Raw genomic sequence first — 18,002 nt, 5'->3', positions numbered from 1 at the left:
TTTAATACTGGATTACAAATGAAGTCCAACGTATTTTTTGGTATGGCATTCATCAAAAATCCATTTGTTTTTCCCACAAATTTTGAATAATCATTTTTTTTGTGTGAACCCAATTACATCTCACATGATATTATCATAGTAACTCACTAAAATTTATCGCACATTATCATAATCTAACTATTGATGCGAGTTTAAAAGATTATCTTTGCAAACACCCATACCAAATGTCAAGCTTGGGTTGGATGGTCAACACCCAGCCACTATTAGTTTTGGAAGACTTAGCCACTAAAAAAGTTACCATGCATATATAAGTTAATGGCATAGTTATAAAAAATTCAGATCCAAACTGATAATTGATCCGGTCATACGATTGAGTTATTAGGTCATTAGTTTAATTATTGGATCACATGTTGAATCGGTTAATCGGTCATAATTAAATATAAATATAAGATTATTAAAAATAAACTTAAAATTAAAAATTTAAGAGCATGCCTTCACATACACAATAATAATAATCAAGTATCAATTTATAAACATATATAAATCACATAATTAATTATGTAAATATAAATAATAAATTATTCACTAATACAAAATATTTTTTTAATTTAAATAAATAAAAGAACAAAATATAACACAATTAGTGAATTAATAATTAACAAACTATTGAAAAATGTAAGTTCAACTAATTTATAAATAAATCCATCAAATACCATTATACCAGTAATCCAATATTACTTTTTACTCAATGTTAAATCAACTCTTATTATAACAATTAAAGACAAAGACTAAGACTATGAGTTTCTACACATAAATTATTTAGAGTAAACTACCATTTGTACCCACGAAAGTTGAAAACGCTGATATATCTACCCATAGAAAAAGGAAATTATCATTTGTACCCATAAAAAATAGTTTTTGCAAGCAAAATTATCCAAATCCTAAAAAATTAAATAAAATTCCTAAACTACCATTCTCTGCACCACTATCATCTCCTCCTTCCCCTCTCTCTCTCTCTCTCTCTCATATTTTTTTCAGCCACCCAATTCCAACATCAACCACATACCACCGTATCACCCTCCTCATCATTGTTCACCCCCTTCTCCGCCAGCAACGTCGCAGACCTACGCTGAGCCCAGGAGTACCGTGCCAGCTTCTCCTCGCCACCATCACCATCGGCCTCGAACCAGAGCCTACTGCGTCAGAGACCCTCCTCTTCACGCTACCTTATCGCCGCCATAGCCAACCCTCTTCACATCTTTCTGCGTCGTAGAACCACCACCGTCGTTGCCTGATCCCTGCCGTTGTTATATCTACCTCTCCCCTGATTTCCTTTTGCTTTGTTCTTCATTACAGGTTCATGAACCAATCCATTTTTTGCAGGCTCCGATGGTGTCTCCCCGCAAGTGGAGCATCAGGCCTTCACCCCCGAAGAGGAGGACACCATAATCAGAGCTCACACTCGGTTCGCGGATGAAACATTTTCCGGCGAGTCGCGGCAGTGGAGAGTGATTAATAGCGCGATTGCACCATCGAGAGATTCAGAGTAGAGGAAGGAAGGAAGAGAATGATCGAAGCGAGAGTAGAATTCGTCGAAGAAGGCGATGCAGTCGTCGACGACGGGGTTGATGTCAGGGATGTGGGCGATGAGGCCATCGGAGAAGCCGTGGCCCTGATGGTCAATGGTGCAGGTGGCGAATCCAGCCTTGGCGAAGTAGATGGCGGTGAGCTGGAGGAACCACCTGGATTCGCCGGTAAATCCGTGAACAAGGGCGAGGGTTCTGGTGACGGTTTCGGGGGATAGCGGGAGCCACCATTGAGTGAAGAGCTTGAGGGGTGGTGGTGGATGAAGGGGGTGGTGGTGGAATTTGAGATTAGAAAGGGAAAGAGGGGTGGTGGCAGGGTGAAGAGAGTTAGGGTTAGAAAGGTGATTAGGTGAAGGAGGTGGTGTAGTGGTGAAGATAAGGGTAATTTAGGGATTTTAGGTAATTTTTTAGTGTTTGGATAATTTTGTTGTGCGGAACCCATATTTCATGGGTACAAATGATAATTTCCTTTTTCTATGGGTAGATATGTCAGCGTTTTCAACTTTTGTGGGTACAAATGGTAGTTTACTCAATTATTTATTTTTACAGAAATAAATTTATCTCAGTAATGATTTTCAGTAACAAATTCAACTCACTAGTAATTTTTAGCAACAAAAAATGTAGTTCAACAACAAATTCACTTAATGATAATTTTCAACAACAAAAAATATAGCTCAAAGGATGATATATAACAACAAATTGAACTCAACAACAACAATAAATTTAACTCAATACAGCAATAAATTCAACTCAATACAATAATAAATTTAACTCGATACAATAATAAAAGATGGTTCAGTCATGATTTATAACAACAAAATTGATAAGGACAGGAAAAACAGAAAAAAAAGTGAAAGATAGAGTAGGGGAATGCGAGGACTCACCAGCTACCACGATTGACGGTGACTCAGCTCGAAACCAACGGAAAGGAGGCAACACTACGGACCCGAATACGGCAACATTGCTTGAACAGAGACGACATGGCACGGTGCGAAACTAGAGAGAGAGAGAGAGAGAGAGAGAGAGAGAGAGAGAGAGAGAGAGAGAGAGAGAGAGAGAGAGAGAGCACGGCACAAGGGCACCCAAACAAGGCAGCACGGCAGGGAGCTGTAACTCAAGAGAGCGCGACAGAGAGAGAACGCACGACACGGCACGTTGAACTGCGAACCGGCAAGAAAAATGGTTTGGGCAAATGCCATAACCGCTTATTTATAAAGAAACTGATTTATGATGCACTTATTTATAAAGAGGAAACTTGTTACCGAGAAGTTGATATCAATATTTGAACTTGAATTTGTCTATAAATTCTAATTTGATACTTCTTTGATCTATTTTCTGATTCAACAAGTGTAATTAAAAATAAAACAATAAGCTTATAATTAATATAACATAATATTAGAATTAATTTAAAACATATATACCTTTTTTAGTTCCCTTAGGATGCACATGGCTCGGGTGAAGCCGGGTTTACCTTGACCCAGATTCGACTCTAAATAATGACCGGGTTTATTTTTGAGACCCGTATCCGACCTTAGACCCGGTGAAATCACATCAAACTAGCCCCTAAAATATTCAGGGCCGGGACATGTATACCCCTAGTCTAGCCGTCGCCCCACTGCTTTAGCGTCGTCTTTGTCGTTGCGTCGAATTACATATGCTCGAAGCCGTCATCCCACTGCAACTCATCTCGTGTCATTTTTCCGTTGCGCAGCCATTATTTCGCGGCGTCGGTTTTGTTCCATCGCGCTCCAGCCCTCCTCTGCTCCAGTTCTGCTGTGCTACACCCTCCTATGTTCCAGTTCCGCTGCGGGCCGTAGCTTCAGTTCCGCGACGGTCCAATTACCTCTTCTCTAGTTCTGCGATGGTCCAACCACCTCTTCTCCAGGAATCCTATGTCTATACCTTCATCATATAACTGCTTCAATTTAGAAATGGATTCATATGCTTCATCCTTTTACTTCTGTTATGTCGTTGCTCTGTTGTCTTTAATATTTTTGTTTGTGATTTTTTATTCTTGAACTTGTTAAGTTGGTAATTTGCTAAACTATTGGACTGCTGTTGTGTTAATTTACTAAATTGTTAAGTTGTTATAATTTAATTTGTTGAATTTTTCTATTCAGGTTTTGTTGTTATTTATTTGATAAATTGTTGTTGTATACCTATTATTGTTTTTGAGATTATTGGGTTGCTATTTTTTTAATTATTAAATTATTAATTTTTTAAATTGTTATTATGATTCTTGAGATTTTGATATTGAGAGTTTTTTTTGTTATTAGGTTGTTAGATTTTTTATTCGAATCTTGTTCTTCTTAATTCATTAAATTATTGTTATTGTGTTTTTTGCTATTGAGATTGTTCTTGCTAATAATTTTAGATATGAATGTAGTAGTATTAATTGGATGATATTTTGAAACTTATATTAGAATATAACTATATTTTGGTGTGTTTATTTATATTTTATTTATTATTTTATTATAAAAGATTATTTCGGTTGAATTATGGTTGGACTGGTTGAACCAATAAATCAATAAACTAGTAGCTAGAGCAGTTTAATGACTACTTCAATTTTTAGAATCTTGATAGAGAGAGATAACTATGAGATGGATCGAAAAAGGGGAAGAAAAAAGGAGAAGGATAGGATTTTATTAGGAAGGGTATTATGGTAATCTCATTTATTTAAGTCTCTATTTTTATTTTAAACTAAATAAGATATAAGATATTGAGACATAATTCAGTCATATATACTTTACACTAAACACAATTTAAACTTAATTTAATCTCTGTTTCTTAATTTCTATTTTCTTTCAAACACTATCTCAGAGACCAAGAGAGGTTGATCCGCTGATAAGAGGAGAGAGAGAGATGAGTGTGTTAAGAATTTGCAATATTTAGAAACAACTTGTTCGAATTTAAAAAAAATTAGCCTAGTCTGATCCGGTTTTTTTAACCGGTCGCGTCACCATTTTTTATTAAAATTGGATGGGTCAGTTCGAGTTCTATCAGGCTGTTTTCGGTTAGAGAGACATGAATACTGAGACATAGACATGATGGTACATGTTTACTATTTCATAAGACACAGATTTTGATGGATACACTGATGCACAAATACGCATTTAGCGTCTTTCCTAAAAGTTGAGACACTAAGATACAATGTATGAGACACAAATATTTACACTTTTATCCTCAATTTTTTAAAATACTTGTTTTATCTTAACCCTAGCCCCTCTTTATCTCCTTTGTTTGCTCCTTCTTCCTCTTTTTTCCCACCTCCCTCCTCCCTCTCTCTCTAACATTGTCCTCTGACTCTCCTTCCATCACCGCTTCCATTATCGCCGCCAGTACCGGTATTGCATTCTCCTTAGTCCTCTCTTCGTCCTCTCATTTTTTCACTCTTTGTTGTGCCTTTTCTCCCTCTACCATGCCAATAACGACGTTGCTAGTGACTCTGTCGTCAACTCTATTTTCATTTGTCACTTCTGACTTGTGATACTGTCGATAATGTGCTGCATCTTGTAGATATGCTCTTTTTTCTTTTTTGTTCATCTTTTTTTTTTATTTTTTATTTTTTCTTCCAGAAATGTTATATATACGTGTGTGAATGAAATATTGTTTGTTGGATGAATTTATATTAGGCTATGATTTTGTAATTTTTTTAACTTTTTTTTTGAAAAAAATAATTTGGTGCAAAAAAGACGAAAGGAATTAAGACAATGAAGACAAAAGATTGACCAGGATAAAATAGTCTTTTTAATATAATTTGTGTTATGTCTATAACAATTGCTAAATATAATTATATTTATGTATAATGCACGTGCCTTGGTGTTCATGTCTTTGTGTCTATGTCTCAATCTTGGAGAGAAATGAACCAAACGCAGCCTTGGGTTTGATGCAAAATGGTCTATTGGGTAGTTCAATCCGATCATATGATCGAATTTTCGGTCGAATTGACCGGATCGATCTAAGTCTAATAATTATGATTAATTCTAAAGGGTAAACTATTAAAATTAAATGGTATTTGAAAGTTCATATCATTGACAAAACAAATCTCAAAAGATACTAATGACAAATAAGTTCTTGAAAGAATTAAAAACACGACAAAAAGAATTAAATATTAAATATATATTCTAAAAAACGAATTTAGAGATCAAATTATGATATAAATTTTTGCAATCATTATTAGAAAAATAAGATATTTTCATCCTTAAAATTTGATAATTTTTTGTCAAGTGAATTTTTTTTTTAAAAAAAATTATTGTGAATGAGCACATTTTTTTTGAAAAATAAAAAGAAAAATTTAGAGATCAAATTTTACTCCGAATTTTTTGTAAAATTTTTAAATATTTATTCAAATATTACCACAAAAATTAGATCTAATGAATAAGCCGTTTGCTAAATATGAAAGTTTTTTTTACTCATAAAAAATATATATAATATTTATTGATTATTTTTATCATATTTTCAAATCATTTTAGAACTATTTTGTCGATAACATTTTTTAAAAGCTTTTTTTAATGAGCGACTGAAATTTTTAAATACCAAATTAATAGTTAACTCTATTCTAAATTACTCAAAAATTTTATTTCATAAATGAATTAGTCCCAACTCATTTACATTAAAAGTATCGATACAAGAAATTTAAATTGAAGAATCTCACATGACCAACAAATTTTTTTAATCAATACTTGGTCAATATTTTACATGTTAAATACTAATAAATATTAAATTTTAAGTGTTAATAGTATAAAAATAAGATAATGCTAGAAATATTGATTAATATTAATAAAGACGATTAGTCTTTAAACATTTTCATTTCAATTTTTTTTAAATTTCATATTTTTATTAAATGATAATAAATTTGATTTGTCTAAATATTTTAATAGAATATAAAACATTATTAATTGGTTTAAAGAAATAAAAAAGTTAGAATCAGTTTAGTAATAAAAATTTATCAAACGTTAAAATATCCAACTAAAAATATCTGAAAATTAATTTGAAATATTACACTTATTTTTTGAATGTGATCAAAATTTATAATTTATATATAAGTTTAAAACACTAGTTAACAAAAAAGAGAGCTTTTGTATATGAAAAAAGATTTTATATACCTAAAAATAAAAAAATAAAAAGAAAAAATTCGAACTCATTTAACTCGAGAATTATACAAATTGAGCTAAATTAACCGATTTTCTAAGCTGACTAATGAGTAGGAGTGTTTGCGGTGCGGTTTGGATCGGTTTTGAGTTAAAAACTCATCCGATCCGAATACTAATTTACTTGCGGTGTGGTTTGGATTGGATAATATTTAAAAAAAAAAAACCGATCCGATCCGATCTAATTTCAAGTGGTTTGAATTGGATTGGATTTGCGGTTTTGTAAATTAAAAAAATTAATACATATAACGAGTCTCAACATCAAATTTTAAATAATTAACAATAACGTAACAAGTCTCAACAATATCTTAAAAAGCCAACGATAACATAACAATAGAAATAAAATTATAGGTTAGTTAAAATAAACAAATAAATAATATTTTGAACATAAAATATTTATTAAATAATAATAATACATGAATAATATAAAAATGTATAACAAATTGAATATATTATAAATATAATTGTAAATATAATAATAAAATAATAATATTATAACACATTGTGCAGTTTGGATTGGATTGGATCGGTTATGAAAAGTAAATCCAAAATCCGATCTGATCCAACGATTTGCAAAAAATAGAATCCAATCAAATCCGAATTAATGCGGTTTTAATCAATTTCGGTTTGAATTAAATTGGATGAACGGTTTAATTTGAATTGGTTTGTATTTGAACACCCCTGCTAACGAGTCATTACTAATTTTGACAGCTCTACCTTTTTTTTGATAAATTAAACACACAATTTTAAGTACCATAACAATTTTTTTTTAAAATTATATCGAAGAGAAAATGTATATTAAATCTTCTCAATAATCCTAAGTCTATATTAAAATAAATTATTAGTAAAAATTAAAACATAATATATATATTAAAAATAAATTAAATATTATATATTTATACACAAATACAATTAATTTTAGTGATTAATTTTTATAATTAATTTTAGTATAATAATAACATTTTGAAAATAAAAAATATTTAATAACAAAAACTTAGATAAAAATAACTAAAATTTATCTTATTTAATATTTATTAATATTACAATAATTAATAAATATTAAATAAAATAAATTCTAACTATTTTTCTTTGCTCTCGCTGGTATTACCGTTTTGGAATCTTATTTCACAATCGCTTATACTTAATTGCATTTGGAAATAAAATATACATTCCACTACAAAATACAGCAATAGCATTTTTCATCACGGGATACATACAATACACTGCAACTGCGAATTATAGGCATTAATAAGTCGAACAAATTCTATCTTTCTCCTCTCTGTTCCGGCGTCAACCCTCCCTTTCCGCAGCTGGGGCAACTCTTTAGCCCGAATCCTTGACAGTCAAAACATCTACAACGAATCAACAATAGAAGCTAATTATTTGATGTTAGGAAAAATAAAATAATATAACACGAGAAAGTATATGCCAGGGAGAATAACTTACTTCCATCTTTCAAATATATTCCCATTCTTCTTATTCTTTCCCGTCCCCTGTCATATACTCCAAAATAAATAATCAGTGTTTGAACGAATTTGTTAAGGAAAAAAAAATCGAGCAAGGAATGAATAATGTGTTAGGGAAGGAAGGTGGATGTTTAAGGAATGTATATATGTATGACCTTACATCCAGGGCATTCGATGGCTCCTTTTCCGCTACAGGTTTCACAACCTTTAAGTATCTGCGAAATTAAATAGCAGGGAAGATGATTAGTCATTCAGTTGAAAACTTGAAATGATGAAATGAGAGACACGCTGAAGCTGCATCATATACATGGCTTAAGTGGACAGAACTTGATTAAATAGCAGGGCATTTGTTAGTATAAATAAATTTATAATCTAAATGAATGCGAGGCGTGCAGATTAAGAGAAGAGAGCATACGGAATTAAGTGAAAATCCTCCAGATTTAGCAGCAAAGGATGTTGTGATGCATCTTCTGGTGGCTGTGAATGCTTGGGGACCAGCCAAGCTGAAGTTGTTACAGCAGTGGACAGAGATATGTGACATTTTTCTCTTCCCTTTCTCTTCTAGGTAGTTCTATACTCCTTCCTCCTCTCTTATTTTCTTATGGATGGATAACTTGTAGTTCTCTTCCTCATCATTCATTCTCTCTACACGTGTGTGGTGCTTCTTTTTTCTTTTCTATTATTATTATTATTATTATTATTATTATTAATTTTTATTATTTTATCAAAAGTTTATGGCGCTTCATTATTTTATGCATTTTAAAATATTAAAATATTATTTGGATTAGAAACAGTTTCTTTCTAGTTTTTTCCCCTTATGTAGGACTAATATTTGGACCTTCTTATAACACAGTAATTGATCTGGTATAAAATTTGAACTTGGCTCTGGTAAAAAAGTAGTTACCTTTCCAAGAAGGGATTTAGCAAAGGCTTTCTACTTATAGACGAATTCAGTATTATTAGTTTTAATTATTTTATTAATAATAAAAATAACAAGTATAATACATAAAGCTCAGCTCAGGGGAAACAAAAAATATAGCGATGGCTAATTTTACGTGGCCGCAAAACAGAAGAAATATTGGTAATTGACCAATTGGTGAGATTAATCAGGGTGGAAACTGGAGAGTGGAGAGTCCAAACTGCAAAAGCATTAATAGGAGCGAGAGCTGAAACTTGTTTATTTATTTGATTTTGATTCTGATTGTATAATATAATTTTGAATTGGGCGACAAAGATAAGAGAAGATAAAAGAAGAGTGATGAGTGTGGATGATGGCGAAACCGGAGAATATTGAATTGGGGGTCAAGAAGACGGGATCATCGGTCTACGCTCAATGCAATTCAGCAAAAGTGCACCCTTCCAATGATCCCGAATCGGATCCTGATTCCTTAGCCCTCGAGAAATTCAGGCTCTATGAAACCAGAGCGGTACCTACCTACCCCTTCTATTTTTCCCCATTTTAATTCAATTCAATTCAACCCTAGAAATCAATAACTGTTTCATTTGATATACTATCAGCGGTTCTACCTGATCGGGAGTGATCGCCACAAGAGGTTCTTCCGAGTACTGAAAATCGATCGATCAGAGCCCTCTGATCTGAATATCAGCGAAGACCCTGTCTTGTATTCCCCACATGAAATCAAAAGCCTCCTTCAGCGTATTGCCGAAGGCAATAGGGCCACCGGCGGCCTCACTTTCGTCGCCAAGGTCTTTGGAATTGCCGGTTTGTCCATCTTCATACCCATCTATCTATCTATCTGTGCCGTATATGCTTCATTTCCGCCAGTTATATTGATTTCATTCCTTCTTGTGTAGGGTGCATTAGGTTTCTGGAATCCTATTATTTGATTCTTGTTACTAAGCGTAGACAAATTGGTTCCATATGTGGTCATGCTATCTATAGCATCAGAGAAAGTCAATTGATTACAATTCCGCATGTTACAATTCAATCTGACGTAGCTCACTCTAAAACTGAGCAAAGGTAATTGGCCTAGCTAACTTCAGGTATAGTTTGCTTCTCTGCATTCAGAATCCAAAACAAGTGAAACATCATCTTCTCACTTCCGCAGGTACAAAAAGCTTCTCTCCAGTGTCGATTTGACGAAGGACTTCTTTTTTAGTTACACTTACCCTATTATGCAAAGTTTGCAAAAGAATGTCTCGACTGATCCAGATGGAGGGATGTCGTATGATAATATTTTCGTTTGGAATGCTTATTTAACACAAGCAATCAGATCAAGATGCAACAACACCATTTGGACCATAGCTTTAGTTCATGGCCATTTTAGGCAGGTATGTTTTGTTATTTCTCGAATGTTTGTATAAGCTTATTTCAAGGATGTATTTTCATTCAGGATTCCATGATAAATTTGATAATATCTATAAATAAACTACCTACTACTAAAACAAGATGAGAATTGTTACTAACTTACTACTAAAGCAAATTAATTCTGGTTCTGCATCAAAGGTATGGTAGATAGGTTTATAGTTCCTTAGGATATAGCAGGTTAAGGTTCATTATCTTGAAAATTTTCCCTCTTCTCAAATTTAATCAGACAGCAGCTTTGGACATTGAGCTCTTGAAGACTCTTTGGAAGCTGTTTTTTAGACTCCTTTGAAATAAATGCAAGACATAAGGGTAAAAAATGTTTTCCTGTTTGACTTATTTATGATTTTAAAAATTGGCAGGCTCGCCTATCAATCTTTGGAAGGGACTTCGGTGTTACCTTGATTTCTAGACGTTCTAGACATTTTGCAGGCACACGGTATGTACTTGTTTGGATACTTCATTCATGTTGAACCTTTTGTGGTATTTATTCAGATATCATGGAATCATTTTGGACTTTTGGTAATTCAAATATGATCATTATTCCATAAGCTTTCATGATTTGGTTTGAATTTGTTCCTGCTAAATTTGTGGCCATATATGATTGTTATAATATCATATGATATGATGTTGTTGGTCTCCCTCTTTGAGTTCAAGGTTAATGGAAATCTTTGTTTATGTTAAAAACACTCCCAACTTTTCATCTTATTACTATAGTAATTTTCTGTAGCACTCGAGTCACTGGAACTAAACAGTAGTGGTTGATAGGTTAGCTAATAGTTATAATTCAACCAGAAGTGAACAATGCTGATTAGAGGCTATGTGGAGCTATATAAACTGCTTCTGGGGTTGGTAAGGACAGTACAATGTTTCGATATAGAACTGTGCAGGTACAGGGTATCCTTATAAGCCTTGGTCCTATTCTACACACCGATATGCAAGTTGATAAAGCATAAGGAAATATATTGTGATCCTATCATGTGTCTTATCAATTGGCTGGATTAGACAAGTGTGACAAAACTAATCGTTTAGAATGAACTTGTTATACATTTGGTACCACAACTGTTATCTCTGTTGTTCAGCTCTATAGGGGTGTGATAGTCGCAAAATTAGGAAGCATGTTGACACGAGGGGTTTATTCGACTAAACCTCATCATATGAGTGCAGTATGTGCTACATCCTTGGTTGGGCTTGTGTCCGAGAATCGATGTTCCCAAATTCGTTGCACTTGTGTGCTACTTCAATTTGCAGTTTGCATAAACATTATTTCCCTCTTATATCATATTAAGTGATGAGTTACTTTTATTATTCTCTTCTTTTTCAAAATCAATCTTTTTGGATAAAATAAACAGTTTATATTAAGTTTTACCCCCCATAGGCAATTATGTGTTGTGATTTGTCCAGGGAAGGATTGAAGGAGGAGGAGCAACAAACCAGGTTAGCCTCTTATTCTATCTTTGCAATGAATACCTCTATAAGGTCTCCTTTATTGGAGAGTTTGGGGAGATTTTCTTTGTTCGTCTTCCTTGTATATCCAAAATCCTCATTTTATTCAAACCTCTTCTGTTCAAGACAGCCCTTATCTGATGTCAGTTCTGTCATTGGCACTTACCTTGTGCATGCTCTCCTTTTCGGTCCCTACTGATGTATTTTCTCTTTTAATTGGTCTTACTCTTATCCATTGCCTTGGTCATATAATTATCTGTAATCTGTTTCAAAGCAACATGCACCTTGCTATTTATTTATCCTGAAGTTCTGTCTTGTTGGCTACTTACCTTTATTGTCTTTCATATTCATCTCACTGTTTTCTTTGCTAGGTGAATGTCCTTTGGAACTTATTAGGCAATACTTACTATTATTTTCTGAATCCTCCTCCTTCTTTTCGTACAGCAGGTTTAACACCCCCTTTTTCTTTCCTTCCCCCTTCTCCAATAACTCTATTCTTTAATTGGTTTGCCAATATGTCCCTGTGGTTTGCATTTGGCGTGGTCTGGTACTTCCTAATCCACACATGAAAATTTACCCTCATTAATGGTATAAGTCTTTAATGACTTGTTTAGCTTTGGGGGCCTTTGTTGTGAATATGCGGTTTTCTGGTCAAACTTGTTTTTGTCTCCCCCCCCAAAACCCCAACTAACAAACGCACCCAACCGAACCCCCTTTCTGTTATCGTAGGTTTCCGAGAGATATGCGCTCTAGCTGTTTGGACAATGATGTTAGATATTGATCATAGTTATTTGTATGCTTGATTAGTTATAGGTTCCGGGTTGTCTTGCGTCATAATCTTAGTTGAGAGTTTGTTGCATTGTATAATTTTCCCTATTTTTATTATGGAAGTGTGCAATCTATTCGATAACAAATAAGAAGCTATAAACTCTCATATCTTTAGTGTTCTTTGGTATATTATCCGTAGGGTATGAGTATTAGAGTGGTTGCACCATAAATTGTAATCTGTTAGTGGAATATTTTTTTCTCTTTGTTCTTGTTTTCTTCATATCTATCACTATGTGCTTTTGTTGGATTGTAATATACAGCAGTAGTTAGCAATGTTTCATGTTTGTCAGTCCCATGATACTATTTGATTTTACATTGTGGTCTCTCTGGAAAAATAATAATACCTACCTAGGTTTATTTTTTGTCTTAAATTGTTTCTGCAGTTACTTGAAAAGGGGGGTGAATGACCGCGGGAGAGTTGCTAATGATGTTGAGACAGAGCAGATTGTCCTTGATGAAGAAGCTGGCTCTTGCAAGGGTAAAATGAGTTCAGTTGTGCAAATGCGAGGGTCAATACCACTTTTCTGGTCACAAGAAGCTTCGAGATTTAGCCCTAAGCCTGACATAATCTGTACGAAGATAGTTGAGTTGTTGAATTGCTTATTATTATCCATCTCTTTTTTAAGTTTTTATCCCCCCCCCCCCCCCCCTTGTTTTGACTTCAGTGCAGAGGTATGATCCAACATATCAGGCAACAAAATTACATTTTGAAGATCTTGCTAAGAGATATGGCAATCCGATTATTGTGCTTAATTTGATTAAGGTAACTCTTTTTAATGAATTTGTGTGTTTGTTCAAACAAAAATAAACAATGGAAAGGGTGAATAATAGTTACCCAGTATTTTTATGGATTGTACTATGAATCATCTTTTAACTGATTCACGTCATGGGATAAGGCTCTGTTCTTCTTCTTCTTGTTATTGTTCTCTGAATCATAGTTATGGGAATTCTGTATGTTTTCCTTTGCATTTTCCTTTGTTGCTTTTTTATTATTTAGTAGTTGTTAGGGGATATTCCTGATTCTATTGCTCTTTTTTCCCCTTTATCAGTACATTCTTTTATTGAAAAAAAATCTCATGAGGTTTTGAATGATTCCATTGCAATTTTGCACAAATTATTTGGTAAACTCTATTAATTGGATATAATACTGGCTGTTCTACATAATTTTTCTTCTTTTATTAATGAACTTTTTACGAAAAGAAAAGTACATTTTTGTAGCTCATGTAAATTACAAAATGCAGACAGTTGAGAAACGACCTCGAGAAATGATGCTTAGGCGTGAATTTGCAAATGCTGTTGGGTATCTGAACCAAATTCTACCTGCGGAAAATCATCTTAAATTTATTCACTGGGACTTTCACAAGTTTGCAAAGAGGTGAGCATTCTAGGTTTGTTCTTTTTGTTCTGCAGTATTGTTGTCTCCATTTCACCTGACAATTCTCTATTCTTCCCATATGTTTTCAAAGCAAGTCCGCCAATGTTTTGGCAGTTTTAGGAGCTGTAGCAAGCGAAGCACTTGAATTAACAGGCTTTTACTACAGTGGTAAACCCACCATCATAAAGAGGACCAACAAGAGCAACAGAACAAGTTCAGGGATGTACGTTCCAGCTTTCAGTCTGTTACCAAATATTCATTCTTTCGCTTGTTTTCTAATGTTCAAGTTTTTGTTGAATTTTAACCATAACTGTGAAAGATTATATATATTTGGTGATTACTTTTCGTCATGTTTTTATAGGGATGCTTCACTTAGAGATCTTAGAGCTAGTTCTGGTGACCTTACAAGAATTGGAACTGCAAGTGAAATGCTAAATTCTCTGGTCATTCGAGACAGAGAAAATGATGCGAGCCATCAGAACCAAAAGACGAGTGCTAGTGGTGATGCACCACGCTATCAGAGTGGAGTTCTACGTACCAACTGCATTGATTGCTTGGACCGTACAAATGTTGCCCAGTATGCTTATGGACTTCAAGCTTTAGGACGCCAGCTCCATGCAATGGGTTTGACTGATGTGCCAAAAGTGGATCCTGATAGTAGTATTGCTGCTGCACTAATGGACATGTATCAAAGTATGGGAGATGCACTTGCACAGCAATATGGCGGTTCTGCAGCTCACAATACTGTATGGCATATTTGTGTGATTCAAAATTCATGTTATCTGTTTAACAAATGTTTGATTTATTTAGTGCCCTCTCCTGCTGCTTTTACTATATATGTTCTTTTTGGCGATTGTAGGTGTTTCCTGAAAGGCAGGGAAAATGGAAAGCAACAACACAATCAAGGGAGTTTTTAAAATCTATAAAACGATACTATAGCAATGCATATACTGATGGTGAAAAACAAGATGCAATAAACTTGTATTATTCTTTCCTCTTATTTCATCTTAATGATCTTCTTGTCCTTTTATAGAGGGGTTTCATAACTCATTTATAAGAAGATTTGATAATTTTAGGGTCTAAATGTGTTAGTCTTGTCTTCTATTTCCAGATTTTTAGGTTACTTCCAACCACAGGAAGGGAAACCTGCTCTGTGGGAGCTTGATTCGGATTATTATCTCCATGTATCTGGTATTGGGGATGATCTGATTCCTGAGAGTTGGTAAGTCCTCCTTGTTTGCAGAATTGATCCCTGACATGTTTTATATGAAGTTAGATATGGCATTGGTTTTATCATTAATTATATGTTTATATAATGTTCATTTCTCTTTCTCAATCTCCAATTCTCTGAGTTTTTGCAGTTGTGAACTGAATGCCAAGCCTGCCGGAAGTAATGGAATGACATTCACACCTATACCAGCTTGCAGAGAAGACTTCTGCCGCATAAAATTGACTTCATTTGACAAGTTGATTGAAAAGACCTGTAGCGCCATTAAAAATGTAAGGCTTTGCAGTGAACCTGATCAAAGACCAGGTGGTGTCTCTGGAAGCAGCGGTGTTGCACCTGATGCAGCGTAACTCCCTTAGATGACTTACTGCTTTTTTTTTTCTCCTGATTATAGAGAACTATTGGTTTATTTTTACCATGCATGTGAATACTAGCCTTTGTCTTGCCATATTTATTCTTGCACCAGTTTCCTATAGCTCTGCTTCTTGTTTATTTATTATAATGGTAGTTGATATTGCCCTTTCCCTCCTTAACTTAATTGTATTGTATTTAATTACTAATTCAGTAAATGCAGTCAGCATGCTGTATTGTCCTGTGATATTTCTCCTTGAAATGACCTTTTCTCTCAACTCTATTGCCTTTTACATTTCTAATTATTAGCCACTTGAGTAGTTTGTTAAGATCAGTGCAATAATTGTTCGAAGATAAAGCCACTAGGAGTGGTTTAGTGATGAAGGGTTTGGATAGCATGCATAAGGTGTTAGGTTCAAGCCTCCTCACCATTAATGTATAACTGGCAAATTTGTTTGAAGATAGTCTCTCTCATCTGTTTGTTTAGAGCCTTAATTCTAGAGTGAAGTAAATAAACTTAGTTCCAATTTCAGCCACCTGATCCAGCTCTGTGTATTACTATATTGGGAGACAAATTATGGGTGGTGTTTCTGACCGATGGAAAATGCAATATGTTTTCTGTGCATGTGATAACTTACTTGATATTGGTTGAGTTGCACATTGCCTGTTGAATTTCTTCTCTGGATTTTTCTGTCACTGATTCTGTGTACCTTGTCCAGTGAGATACAACTTAAAAGCCCCAATTGGCTTTTTGGCCAGAGAAAGTATGAAGAAAGCTCCTCTGCTGCAAAAGCTACTACTCGTGAAATTGACATTGAAGGATCTCAGGTTAATGGCTTTTGCAACTTGAATTGGCTTTCATCTAGCAGTGATATGAATGAAGAGGATGTTTTTCAAAGGTGTGTATTTTAGATGTTGGTTTTCCTTTGAAATCTTTGACGCACTGTATAGACAGATATAGATAGAATTCTGAACTATTATTCTGTGCGATTTGCCATAACCGTGTAGCACTTGGTTTCAAGTAGGATAGAATCTCCTTTCTAATTCTTTTAAGGTTGTATATGATGCCTTAGTTTTTTTTTTTTTTTTTTTGGGTCTATTAATGATGCTTTCTGTGTACTTTTAATTTTCAAAGGTACCTCACAATGACCTCGGCGAATGAGGCCAACGGCTGGTATGGAGGTACCCTCCTTGGTGATCAAGATGAAAGCAGTGAGATATATAAACATTATGCTGATCTGTGCCAGGTATTATGCTCAAACTACCTTTCGAGTTTCGACCATATGGATATGATATCTCTCACATGAGAAATAATGAACATGCATCAATGCAGGGACCTTCATTGGAACTCTTCCAAAATGACCCAGAGAGAGAGCAACACTATGCAAATGCTTTGAGCACAAGTTCATTTGAAATTCTAAATGATGGTGCCATTGCCGTGGAAATGGAAGCAGCTCTAAAGGAGTATGAACATGTTGGGACTGACCTTGGAATCATTCCCACATCTTGTAAATTCTTCGCTGATGATCCAAGCTGGTTGACCAGATGGTTAATTGGGGAAGAAAAAGTACCTAGGGTATCGTGAGTCCTTTTTTTTATAGTAGGATATCACGAGTCCTTTTTATGCCATGTAACACCAAGTTTTATTACAGTTTTTCGGAAATTATTAATTCCTTCAATAGCGTTGGTTACAACGTCCAAGTTGATTCCCATGTACCATATGTAAAAATCATAACATCTATATTATCTATTGTAATAGTATATATGTATAAGATTTAGATAGGAAAATGCTATTTGTCAAGTTTATCCTTTAATTAATTTTTAAAACTAATTTATTTTATTATATTATTTTTTTAATTTTTATTTAATCGTATTTCCTAATTTTAGGAACTACTAACACTGTTATTTAATTTAAATTTTGAAATATAAATGCTTAACACCGATGAGTAACTACTTTTTTATATTTTACATTTTTAAAAAAAAAATTATTTTCTGTTTTAGTTTTTTTTATTATTATTCACGAAAATTTTGGCACTTTTTATTCACAAAATCTGTAACTTCAATTTTTTTATTCCTTAATTTCATGAAGAACGTGTTCCTTGCAGGTATTAATAGAAGTTAATATTCAACATTATATTAATATTTCAAAGCGTTGATGGTATGTCTTGTGTGATTATTTTGTTTGTTTTTTATTATTTTATATATATTCATAAGCTCATTTTTTATAATATGGTATGTTGGTGTTT

The 18,002-nt window shown here is 33.7% G+C and overlaps 2 protein-coding genes across 3 annotated transcripts; one reads left to right on the top strand and one right to left on the bottom strand.

The window, feature by feature from the left end:
- Nucleotides 1-7,856: 7,856 nt before the first annotated feature.
- Nucleotides 7,857-8,810, bottom strand: LOC107634210 (SSUH2-like protein). Its single transcript, XM_016337780.3, has 4 exons — nt 8,618-8,810; nt 8,358-8,417; nt 8,183-8,229; nt 7,857-8,088 (listed from the first exon to the last, which is right to left on the bottom strand). Exons 1-4 carry the CDS (start codon nt 8,741-8,743, stop codon nt 8,001-8,003), a joined length of 321 nt encoding a protein of 106 aa, XP_016193266.1. The 5' UTR covers nt 8,744-8,810; the 3' UTR covers nt 7,857-8,000.
- A 346-nt stretch (nt 8,811-9,156) lies between these two features.
- On the top strand, nt 9,157-17,596 carry ATSAC1 (Phosphoinositide phosphatase family protein). 2 transcript variants are annotated; one of them, XM_088509648.1, is made up of 17 exons: nt 9,173-9,629; nt 9,721-9,925; nt 10,018-10,183; nt 10,272-10,494; nt 10,891-10,967; nt 11,933-11,965; nt 13,186-13,373; nt 13,468-13,565; nt 14,044-14,177; nt 14,269-14,400; nt 14,539-14,923; nt 15,037-15,158; nt 15,289-15,399; nt 15,539-15,751; nt 16,476-16,655; nt 16,892-17,003; nt 17,090-17,596. In XM_088509648.1, exons 1-17 carry the CDS (start codon nt 9,471-9,473, stop codon nt 17,339-17,341), a joined length of 2,790 nt encoding a protein of 929 aa, XP_088365774.1. In that variant the 5' UTR covers nt 9,173-9,470; the 3' UTR covers nt 17,342-17,596. The 2 variants fall into 2 exon arrangements, with proteins under 2 accessions (XP_016188138.2, XP_088365774.1); XM_016332652.3 differs by lacking the exon at nt 11,933-11,965 and having other exon boundaries at nt 9,157-9,629.
- The last annotated feature ends 406 nt before the right edge of the window (nt 17,597-18,002 follow it).

The sequence above is a fragment of the Arachis ipaensis genome, chromosome B3 (genome assembly GCF_059453495.1).
Source record: "Arachis ipaensis isolate K30076 ecotype BB chromosome B3, ASM5945349v1, whole genome shotgun sequence".
Classification (NCBI taxonomy): Eukaryota; Viridiplantae; Streptophyta; class Magnoliopsida; order Fabales; family Fabaceae; genus Arachis; species Arachis ipaensis.
This window is presented reverse-complemented; position numbering and strand designations above follow the sequence as displayed.